Raw genomic sequence first — 12,673 nt, 5'->3', positions numbered from 1 at the left:
TTGGCAGCCATTCGCATCTGTTTGACAATGTTTGCCTCTGTTTGGGGGTATGTCTGGCAAACACTCTAACACACACACACACACACACACTCATGGATTTTGCTGTTAAATGATTTTTAGCAAAAATCGTGCGGACATGACACACTCAAGTGCTATCCTCCCCCTTGAAGCAGCAACCATTTCCCATCGATTTCCATCTCAAGGACGTGATGGCTCTCATGGCCTATCGAGTGATGGCTCTCAAGTAATTTCCATTAAGTAAGTGTTTTGACACTTAAAACTCGAATGCATTGCCATTGGCATTGCCCTTGCTGTGTGATTGTGCTGTGTGACTGTGCATTGCAGGACATTTTGCTGTACAGCAGCAGGACAATGTGGACAATGTTCTTAAAGTCGTTTAAGCGGCTTTGCAACAATTTCCGGTGTGCTTTAAGTCTGTTGACTGCCTGCTGACATTTCAGCATCCTTTTACCTGAGCAGAAAATTATACAAACAACATCTGGGCAAAATCATCATCATCATCATCAGCAGCAGCAATAGTAGGAGCAGCAGCAACATCTGGGTGGCAACCAAATCTCCATCGTTTTGAAAATGCCATTTCCGACAATTTCCCGGAAACGTAACATCCGCCCAAGAGTTGAAGGATACTACAGGACCGGACTAGGCCATGAAAATGGCTACGTAGACGATACTAATGGCGCCATTGTTGTTGTATATGTGTGTATTTACATTTAGTTTTTGTAAAGGACAGAGCAGGACAGCAAAGATTATAAAGATTGGCGGCTAGACACTCATTATGGCTTAGGTTCTTTGCCTTTTAGCTATATTTAGCGACAACAAAATGTTCCATGAACCAGCAAGAACATAGGAAACCAAAATAATATCTATTAGTCAACGAATCTCTTGCAAGTATTTTTATACTATATAATTTTGTCAAGGTTAGGCTCAGGTTGAATTTAACTTTTATTGGCCATGTTGTTCTTAGCTTCTTCAAATATGTAAGCTCTCGATCTAAAATGGTTTCTTCTGGGAATACTTGTAAGGTATTTCATGGAAAATATTTAAGTCTATTTGTTGCTTAGTTACATAAGTTTTACTTTTATAATTTTCAACAAAAGTATTCTTATTACCCTACTGTTACTCTTTTAAATAAGGGTATACTTTATTATAAAGCTGACATTTGATATGCCATTTTCATCACTTTCATGGCCCAATCTAATCGGGTTTGAAAGCTAAAACGAAGACTTTCGTCTCTTTTGAAATACGTTTGAAAATAGCTGCTGTGAAGAGAAAGTCTTTCTGTTTACAAGAGGCTTGAAAGAACAGTTTAGACTAGCTCGAGTCATTATTTTGGTAGCCATCTCACTTGCCACTCCACTGGCCTTGACAACATTTTTCTTTCTGATTGCTGTTTTGTTGTGTGCATGGGGAGGTGAAGTGGCCAACCCAAAGAGCAAAACCCACTTCTTCTGCCTTCATCTAGTTACATCTTTCCCCATTTACAACTACATTTTTCTTCTTTTTTTTTGTTGTGACTAGAGCCTTTGGCCACTACTTCATTGCTTATTGGGTCAAGCGGCTGGGCACAAAAGAGTAGCAAACGGCAAACAATTGTTTTATGCGGTTGCCCCGAGACTTCAGGTAGGTTAGGTGGGTTTGTTTGCTTGCTGTGTCGGGGTCGGGGCTGGGGTTGGAGTGCCCAACAACAACAGCCAAATCAAGTTCACTTTGGCGCAGTCTGCCTTGAGGCTCAACCTGATGATGACTGACTTGTTTTGTTTGCTTGACTTGTATGAGGACTTCTCAGACTCTGTTTTTCCTTTCATTTTCTTTATTTCTGTCTCTCTCTCTCTCTCTTTCCAGTTTGTTGTGTTTCCAGTGTGTTGTAGTAAAATTTTTGTGGTCAACAAGGCCTGACCTTGCTCCGCTTTTCCTATTTTGGGCACATTTGTGTCTTCTGAGTGCGAGAAAATTGCTTTTATATTACTTAAATCTCATGTTTTTTGCGCCAATGTGACCCCTGGTCTTCTCCTCTCTCTGTGTCTCTATACACGCACTTGTATCTGTTGTAGCCGGCAATAGTACTCCCTGCTGTGCCTTACACTTCCGTCATCCCAACCAACATCTGTCCTGACCTGGCTGCCTTCCTCACCGTGTCCCTCTCTCTCTCTGTCTTAGTCTCATTTCGCATGCCCCATCATTTCGGTTTTCTTTTTTGGGGTCAGTACTCACGCAGTTTCTCAGTTGAGTTTCTTGTCTTGTCATTGTTTGTTTAATTTTGTATGGCGGATATCCCAGCGTGTTTTTGGGTCCCATTGTCCTGCTGTCAGTGGCAACAATGGCCGCTGCCGTCGCCACAGTGCCTCAAAATGTGCGAGGCGTGGCAGTAGTGTCTCTGTCTCACACTGTCTCTTCCTCTCTCCCCCTGTTTGTTTTACTCGCTCGTCATGTTTATGCCGTTGACAACAAAAGAAATTAAATTGCCAACATTGAAATTCAATTGTATCTTTCTTTTGAACATACTTACTCGCAAAATTCCAGAGACCAAATGGATGGGTGATGGAGGCGCAACCGGCACTGGTAACATCTTGAATGGTTATTGCCGTTGACTTATTGGAACATTGATTTTTCAGTTGCCGTTGTCGTTGCCGTTGTTGTCATTGTCGTTGGTATTGTTGTCCGGAAGTAAACATTTCTGGACAGAATTTTACGCCGCTTTCAATTTATTAAAAAGCTTGTGACGCAGCCATAAAAAGGTCGATGATTATTATGTTCCGAATGCAAATTGGCAAAACAGCAACAGTAGGGCCGCTCTTCATCATGACCATTTCGTTCAAATTTAGAAAGTAGTGAAAAGAGATGTCTGAGGCCGTTTTGAAGTGGTCGTCATCGTTGTCGTCTTCGTCTTGAGTTGACTCAGGCGTGGGCCTATTTTGATGGCATTTTTGTGGTGCTTCATAGAAATTGTAGCAAATTTAATAAGAAGCCAGTCCATACAGGTTCAAAGAGAAGGCCGTTGCCATAGACAACACAGATATGTTCCTAGGAAATTGCCACAAAATGTTCGATTTAAACAAAAAAAGTTTTTGGTTTTCGTTTTTAAACATTAGATTAAATCATGGAGAGAGGGAGCTGATTTAGTTTGACTGCAAAATTTTTACGTAAAGTTTACGTTTCTTTGATGTTTCTGAAATTTTATTTAACAATAAGTGGAATTAACTATGCGACTTAAGTAAACTTTCTAAGCAAAATAAGAACTAATTAAGATATATTGTATAAAATATAAATTCAAACTTCGTATTTAATATATTAACTAGCCAATTTGGCAAAGTTTTTTAAAACTTTAGACCTTATTTTCATTTGGAGTTTCTTTTGATTTTAATTTGAAATACTTAAATCAATAAAAAAACCAATGTTAAATATATAAAAATTGCATTTAAAATGGTTTGATGATGTTTCATTTTATTGAGTAATTTTGCTGTTGTTGTTTTTTAACCGGTAACCATAAATCAACATTTAACTTATCCCCAATGTCCGTTTGCTTGTTCTGCATTTTAATTTTCATTAAAGCCTTCATTGCCGGGCTTTAACTGCAATTAAAAACATTAAATAAGTGCATAATTAAACAATTTTTCCCTCTTTATGACGCATTAATATATTTGCATATATAGCTTATTTAACTATGGACACGTCCTTGCTGTGTCTCGTTTCGTCCCTCTCTCTCGCTCTTAACTATGGCACACAATTAAAAGGGGGCAAACAAAAGGATAATGATTCTCATTTTTTCATCGTTTTTTTTTTTTTTTTTTGGTTCTTATTGTGGAATTTCGGTTCTGCCTATGAATGAAATGTGGCAAGTGTGAACTGAACTGTGACAGCGTTGCAAACATTTGCTCATTTTACCCAAATGCAAATGGCCTCGAGGGGCACAATGCTCATTCTCCATGATGATGTAGATAATAATGATGTACTCATGCGATGCGATGCGAAATGGAATGCAATGCAATATGAAAGCATATACATTCTCATCCTGTGGCTTTAGGGTTGCATCTTATCCTGGACATGTATTGCATCCGATTACAATAATGGCTTAAACTCTAATCAAAGAGGCCATTTGACTATTTAGCTTAGCATGTAATGCAAAACGCATTTCATTAGCATTCCCAAAATGGTCATCATATTGACATGACAGTCAAATCAGAACCAACATAGTCAATATACAAATGGAAACCATTCAACTGTAAATGCCTACACATAATTGTGAATTGAAAGAAAGAAAAAGACCAAGCTTATGAAATGAGAATATCTCGTTTAATTAAAACCAAACTAGATGGCAACCAATTTAATAAGGGGCTTTACGGTTGTAACCTTTTCCATCCTCCGTTCATTTTACAGATTCATTTTTCTTTTTTTTTTGGCATGGTATTCAATTTAATGGATAGTTGTTGCACTTATGTCCTATGTCACCTCTCTACCAATACGAATACCAAATAATGTGCCACACAATAGTTAAGAAGACGTGTCAAGGTGAGATACATGTGAACACCATGTTGTTTTGCATTTGCATATAGCATCAATATCATACGGAATAATGGTTTAGAATTCAAATGAAACTCATGAGTTCATTGCATTTTTCATCAGCATATCAATGTGTCTGTGTGTAGGAACGAAATTCATGCCACATGCATGAAATGAATGAATTGTGAAACTTGTCACCTATGTATGTACATGAGGCCGAAAACCACCCATCCCCACCCCCACTTCCGTCTCTTCCTCATTAGCCATCCAATGACTAAGCAATTGTTATACCCAACTAAAGTGCAGTTCTAATTTGAATTTCAAATAAATGTCTTTTCTCTGAAAAGCAACCCATACCACAAAATATCTTGTCAATTGTGAAATTGTGATCAAATTCAGAAAGATATCGTAGAGCAATCATTATTTATATAGAGCTACTCTTCTCTTCAATGAAGTATTTTGAAATTTAACGAACAATTTAAACTAACATTTTTGGCGATGTCCTCCAAAATATTCCTAGTTGATCTGTTAAATGTGACCCCATTTTCATATTTCCCCAATGACCATTTAGTTTCTTTTCAGGCATGTTTAGTGTTTAGTGTAGTTTTGGCCTTGAAAAGACATAAAAACAAAATAATAAGACCCAGAAGAGAAAATATATATACATATGTACATCTGTATATCACACATTTATCTCATATACAGCTCATACGGTGGTTATTTCTTAAGTGAGCCACAACTTCTATGTGAGAGCACTTCTCATGTATTTATATCCTTGATCGTTCAGTCTCGCATTTAATTGTGCGGTTTTTTCAACATTTTTATGTGTTTTAATTTTCATTGGAGCACTAAAACGTGTCATCGTCAATGTCAGCCTCAGGAGTGGCAAGAACAACAGCCGGAACAGCAACAGCAACAACAACGATTCCGACACCAATTCGAAACAGGCTAATAAACACTTTTATAAAATTCTAAAATCGCACGTGTTGCGCTTGTCAAAGGGGTTGCGTATACAATAAAACTGCTAAGTGCATGGGCATGTTGTGCCATATACTAAATTGAAGAGTGAATCCAATGAAGGTGTGAAGGTGTGTGTTTCTATGGGTTGTTGTTGCTGCTGCTACTGCTGCATCTGGCCATAAAAACCAAGTACAAAAGTGTGGGGCGGGGTTGGATGAAGGGGAGATAGGGCGAGACAGGAAGGTGGCATCGATAAGCTGCCAGAAACAGTGCAACGCATGTGCCACATAAAAATGACATTCTGACATGGCCACCAAGGCAAGGCATGGCATGGCGAAGGCTGGCAATGGGCGGATGGGGACTAATGAGCATTATGAATGTTTTGCCATCACCAGTCGAGTCATTGCACTTGAGTGCCTCGAACCACATTAAACGCACACACAAACACATCCCACACACACTGCCACCACATACACGAATACATACAAACATATAAAGAAGAAGAGTACCCTTTAGCCTGTTGTCGTAGATGAATCCTTTACAAAACGGAAAAGCCTTCATTCAAAGCTTGGAACAAAAGCAACAAATTTGTAGCTTGAACGCAAGCCAATCTCCGAGAGGGTCGCATACAAAAAACCGAAACACAAAACGAGGAAGAAAAAAAAGTAATTGAAACTTAAATAAACAAAATGCAAGGAGCAGGAACAGCATGCCAAACTGTAAACAGTAACGACTGAAGTTGCAGCAGCCTGTGAATGAGGTTAAAAACCAGACAAAAACTCCTTCCACGAGGGTAACCATAAAAGTTCACAAAACTATAAAAACGAGAGCTTACGAACAAACTTTGATCCTCCACAAAATGAGTAATTAAGTCTAGACTTTAAAGCCAAATTTAAGCTATGCTTATCATAAATTCTTAACTAAGGTAGTTTTAACAGATTAATAAAGGTTTCAGAGCTCACACTTCATCAGTTTTCCTGGGCTGAAAAGTCTGTAAATTTTGATTTGGAAAATCGACAAGATAAATTTATAATTCTGTACAACTTACCTATTTTTTTTCGGTCATTTCTTGAGATCTCGACGTTTGCGCCCAATTTGTGATCTGTAAATATTAAATGTACATATTTTGGTTACCGTAACTCTTGTTATGGCCTTCGTATCACTTTCTCATCACATGCTTCACTGAGACTCAAGTGCCAGCCACTTCAGCACAGCCTCATTAAAAACAAAAGCATAAAAAAAATACATTTAAAAAAAATAAAACCAAAAAAAAAAAAAAACCTAAGAACGATTTGCTGCCCATGTTGTTTGTTGTTGTTTTGCACTCATTTCATATTATTATTTTGCTTATCATACAAAAATGTTCCTAAGACGGGTACATGCTGGGCTTAGCAACATGTTGCCAGCAACATTTCCAGCGTGCTAATTTTGGAATATTTTGATGTGTCTGTTTTTGGGGTGTGTTTTATTTCTGCTCCTACTGCTGTTAGCTCTGTCTTTAAACGATTTTGCATTGAGATGGTCGTTTCAGTCGTTTTGTCAACTCTGACGTAGGCGCGTGTCTGTGCGCGGTTTCGGTCCTTGTGCGCCTCGTTACTGATAAAACACACACACACAAATACACAAAAATAATAACAATAATACCCGAAAGAAAACCAAATACTGTTTACTATTCATTTCGCTTGCAGCTCACTTCCGGCAACGGCAGCTGGTCGCAGGCCAAAACATTTTCCGTGGTGGCCGCTTCCACCCATTAAACTAATAATAATAAAACCAAGAAAGCAAAAATACAAAAAACATTTGGTGGGAAAAAAACAAAAACGAACACAAGTATCCATCGCGTATATAGACAGAGCTAAATGAACGCTGTCTAGAGAAGGTGGCATAAGAAGAGCAAACAACAATTAAAAGGCGGAAATTGAAATGTATACACAATCAACAGAAATCAAACGTCCTCCTCGTCTCTAGAATTCGAACGCAAAAAATGCAAAATTGGAAAGTGCAAATCAAATGGAAAAACTCAAGTGAAAGTGAAAAATTCGCCCAAGCGAAAATTTATTAATTATCTGACTGCTGCTGCTTACTAACGAGTCTAAGCGGAATTTTCCGTTTTCGAAAACGTGGCCAAAATTTTTTGTTTATGAGCCAATTTGCCAAACACAAAATACCCATTCCATAGCATCCTATACTTTAAGCAGAAACCAACAACTTCTTCACTCTCAAACTAAACAGAGTGACAGAGCGAGAAAGAGTGTGTGGGTGAGACAGAGACGAAGATAGACATTTATAATTTGCATATTTCCCTCTCCGCCTCACAAATCGCATAAACTGTAAACAGGCAAACGACGACAGACAACGCGGCGTGTGAAGTTGAAGTGTTTATTAAATAGCTTGCCGCAAATGTTGCTTGAAGTCTTGAAGTGAAAGACATTTGTCTCAGTCTTAGTATCTCTGCTCACCAAAATGCTGTTGGCATTGCCGCCGCATAAAGATTTGTCAGCTGACTTGAGTGAAATTCATAATACCAGACATAACACAATGGATACGCAACATGGCAGACAACAGCATAAGCGGCAACGACAACAACAACAACACAAGGAGCTGCCACCACAAAATCGAAGCATACGCGACACAGAATGGACGATTCAGGGAAAATGCTGCCTCATTTTGCTACTCATCTCAATGATGGGACTGGGTAAGTTTTCTAAAATTTTAATTCAAACACTTTGAGGGAAAAGAATTGACTTCTAATCAATTTGATTACCCGTTTATGGAAAAGAATCTATTTACTAAGGACTAAAATTAAAAATTATATCCTAAAAATGTGTTATTCATTTATCAATGAGTTCTGAATGGTGTCAGCATATGAATTTCCTTTATGACTTGATGTAATAAAACTTTTCTTTTCATAAATTATCAATGATATCGTTAAACAGTTAATAGCGTTTGGTAGCTTAGATACACATAATTTTTTGTCATTAAATACTGCATAAATATGGATTTATATTCATATCCAAATCATTTTAGTGCATAATAATAATTGATAGATATCAAAATTAAATTCATCGATTTTTTTAAATGTTAATATATTAATATCCTTAAATATTCTTATAAAGGGTTTTTTGGGAGATAGATCGAGTAAACTTAAGAGTTAACTAGACTCCAAGCATCTAACTTAGTTCTAGTTTTTCTATAGACCAATTAAAGTCTGTTTAATTGATAAACAATTGATACAATTGATAACTGAGACTCTTTCTTTTCCTAGAGCCTTTTTACATGTTATTTGAAGCCATCGATTCATTTGTTATTGAATTATCATATGGTCTGTATATTAATGTAAATAAAATTAGAGTCCAATAAAAACTTCTCATATTATATTAACTTGATTTCTTAATCCAAGAAAATGTCCGTCAGTTGAATATCATCAGCTTAAAGTCATTTCTTCAAGGCTTTCAAAACGCTTCCATGTATGCAGAATATGCTTCATTCGCCGCACATTGTCAACCACAATCACATTACTTTCTCCAAGTATCTTGAAATCGAACCCTTAACTCAATTTCTTGGCTGCTTCACTTTCCCCGCTAGCCGCGAACTTCTCCTTTAAGTGCATGCAGCCTTAGCAAATTGACAACACTTCTATAGCTGCTCAATTAAATGCCCTACAGCATGTGCTCAGAGCAATCGACAATGAAAACGAGCCGGAGACGGAGATGAAGACGGAGTAGGAGACACTTTTTAAGCAACAGCCATAAAATACAACAGCAGCCGCACAAGTTTTTCTTTACACAGACCGAGAGCGTGGGAGATGGGTTCTCCAATCTTAAGGGTTACTTCATTACTTGTGACTTTACATAAAAATAGATTTCCAATAAAATGAAAATTTAATGAAATACACTTTTTTATTTATATTTGCATCTAATTTTTCTAAAGTCTTAAATGGCAGCAATGTTCGTCCAACTTAGGCTTCACAATAACTTTGAACGATTTGGGTAGCAGTGACAAAAGTCGGCAGTCGAAGACGATCCGCTTGAAAACCTTGGTCAATACCGCGTAAATATTATTGGCCAAGTGAGGCTACCAAATTTATCCCTTAAACTTAGAAGTTCTTGAAAACGCTGACTAATTTCAACAATGCTTCTATTTAATAAAGAAATTCGCTTTCGCATTACACCAATTTTGAAACACAAGATACCGTCCGAGCGGCCCACACCCCCCATGCTACGCCACTGTCACACAACCACTTTTACACACACACATTCCACGTAACAAATATAGGGACACTTCAGATGTGGGACTAAAAATGGGGATGAGGACTAAGGGGGCTGCGCAGTAAACGACATTTGAAACAACACTTTGCCATAATAAAACATCAATATAATAAAAACAGAAACAACAACAAGAAGCCATAGTCCAACCAATGCCACTTGATGACACGATTGACTGACTGAGTTAGTGAATAGATCCACTCCACTCGATTCCGTTTGAGAGATGTCGCAGACAAGCAGGGCGACGCGGCTGGTGACATTAAAAGCGGCAAACAATAAAAAAGGATTGACGGCCAAAGGCAGTCATTTGGTCGTTGTCGTTTCCCGCTGCCTAAGTTGTGCGAGGTGTCAATGATGAGAGGGGGGAGAGAAGACCGATAGATTCGCAGCAGGGGTTGGGGGAAACGAGAGCTGTCAATGACAATCAGTAAGGGAATCGGATTCACAATCCCCAATCCAATACATTCCTCTCGTCCAGCTTCACATTGCGCTAATGTTGATGCTGAATGCTTGTAAAAAGTTTTTAATGTCATTTTCTGTTCGCTTCCTGCCTCTACTCACATCGTAATCATCATCTTCATCATCACCACCATCATCATCATGAGGTCGTGTCATCATGGTCACATGGATGGAACTCCTGCCGTGCTAAATCTGTGCCAGTCTATTGCATCTATCCTTCTCTTTCACTCTCTCTTCGACACGACCGCTAATGAACAGCTTAAGCATCATCTCGTCCAAATGTGCAGCGCATTTCAATGGGAATTTTGCTCCTATATGTTGTTCATGTTCTTGTTGCTGTTGTTGTATGCGGCTTAGAATTGAAGTGCATTTTTGGAGAAGAAACGATAGTTGGGGTTAGGGAGGGGTTGGGGGTAAAAGATTTGTGTCCCTTGAACCGTGACTTTTATGTTGTTCTAGGTCGTAGATGCAACTAAGCATTCTGCACCATTCAACTAGAAGGGGACCGCTTTATTAGATGCCATCCGCCTAATGGATGGGGTTAATGGGTTAGGCGCGTAAAGTGAATTTTTTCAGAATGTAGGTATAAAAATAAAGTGACATATAGCTGAAGCAAGGCACTAACTAAATTGAGAGAAAAATTATATCGGAACATCTATAATAAACTACAATAAGGAACTAAAATCCATTAATACTCTAAAGAGATTTACGTAGCCAGAGTCTATGAGATTAGGTCTACGTCTAATCGATTTCAATTTGCTGAATACTGAGAAAGTTTTCACACAAACATTAAATTCAAAATAGGCTCTGAATTTTGTATACATTTCTCATATATGGGTTATTTATTTGCAATTTGAAAACTAATTTTAGTTCCTTTTTTTTTGCATAAACACAAAAGCTCAACCACAACAAACCTGCTGCCCGATGCTGCCTGGCGACTGTACTGACTTCTTTGGCCAAACGATTTATGTTTCAGTCATTTATAATCAATTTCATTTTAACCATACGCAGCACCCAATAATAACAAAAATACAGTTTGAAAAATGATTTGACATGCCATTTTGTATGAGTTTGCAGTACGAGTGCAACAACTCTGACACATACACCCAAAAAAAAGAAACAGGAGCGGTTTAACCAAAAAATGCGGTGGCCTAACTACTGAAACTTTTAAACGAAATATAAATAAACAGAAGGGAACAGAATGCCCTTCGATATACATATATATCTAAATCTAAGATTCCATCATATAAAAAGTATAAACTTTTTGACTCAATTCGACGTCTTTATAATGCTTTTCCATTGCCCACGTCATGAGGTGGTCCTGACCATTAAATTTTACCAATTGACAATGTCCTTTGCCAATGGCTATGAAAACCAATTTCAATAAATATTTCGCCACAAAATCGGGAATGAAAAAAAATAATGCCATTGAAATATTAATTGCAAAATAATATTGACAAGCAGCAAACAAATTACAAATAAAATATGCGAAATTTGCCCACGAAATGCAAATTTCAATTGGTCACTGCATTAGATAGACAAAATGAGAGCTGCAGAAAAGTGTAAGCAAAAGGCAGGGGGAGAGGTAGAGAGAAGACTGAACTTAATTTATTTTAGATTGATAAAAATTATGCCGAAATGTGCAAAATAAAACGTAGTCTAGCCTCATGTTTCGCTGTGTTACGTTTTTAGAGCACTATTTGTTCTTATTTATTCATACAATTTTATGGTATCCTTTTCGTTGCAACACACTCGCCCTCACATCCCTCAGAACCCTTTTCTCTAACTACCTGTTCTCTTTACCGGATCTGCAGTTTGGTTTCGTTTGCCTTTGCAATTGTTGCAGAGGGGAAGAACAAAGGGAATGGCATGGCTTAGTTTCGGTTAGGGCCAACAAACCAAATGTAACAACAAAAAGTAGAAATTTCAACTTGAATTTCAAAAAGCTATTGCAAAACTTAACTCCGCTTCTACCATTCCATTCCACGCGATCTAACTTCCCCCTTGCCATTGCCATTTCTCGTAGCAGTCGCCAGCTTTGTCGTTGTCACATTTACGCATTTGCGTTGCCATAATTAACTTATTTTGTACATTAGCAACAGATTTTGTTTATTAACGCGTGTGCGCTTGCTTTTCAGTAATGCGACCGCAAATATACCCCCTCCCACAAAACCCCCTGCAGTCCGTGGCATTTCCAACACTCTTTTTCTCCATGCCATACAGACCCGCAAATAGTAAGAGGCCAGATCTAAGGGGCCACGGGGCGTATACTTAGCATTTCGCATTGCCAGTGAGTTTATTTGTTTTCTGTTTGTGGTGTTGGTTGCCAGAAAGCCAATGATAATGATAAGAGGTGGCAGGGGAATGAATACCCTTAGTGTAAGAGAAAAGCCAGGGCATGGGTGGTACATTTTATGTAGCCTGTCTGTCGGATAATTTATTTATCATTAGCAAAATTTGGCAAATTCTGT

At 38.0% G+C, this 12,673-nt stretch overlaps 1 protein-coding gene across 1 annotated transcript in view; it reads left to right on the top strand.

Annotated features, from left to right (window-relative positions):
- Positions 1-12,673, top strand: part of beat-IIa (beaten path IIa) — a 44,465-nt gene that overhangs the window by 11,354 nt on the left and 20,438 nt on the right. Inside the window, exon 2 of the mRNA XM_068301057.1 lies at positions 7,167-8,173. Coding sequence (XP_068157158.1) covers positions 7,942-8,173 — 232 coding nt within the window. The 5' untranslated portion in view covers positions 7,167-7,941. The remainder of the gene's footprint in view (positions 1-7,166; positions 8,174-12,673) is intronic.

This window comes from Drosophila tropicalis, unplaced genomic scaffold (assembly GCF_018151085.1).
Source record: "Drosophila tropicalis isolate 14030-0801.00 unplaced genomic scaffold, ASM1815108v1 contig_878, whole genome shotgun sequence".
Taxonomy (NCBI): domain Eukaryota; kingdom Metazoa; phylum Arthropoda; class Insecta; order Diptera; family Drosophilidae; genus Drosophila; species Drosophila tropicalis.
Note: the sequence above shows the minus strand (reverse complement) of the source record. Positions and strands in the feature narration are given on the sequence as shown.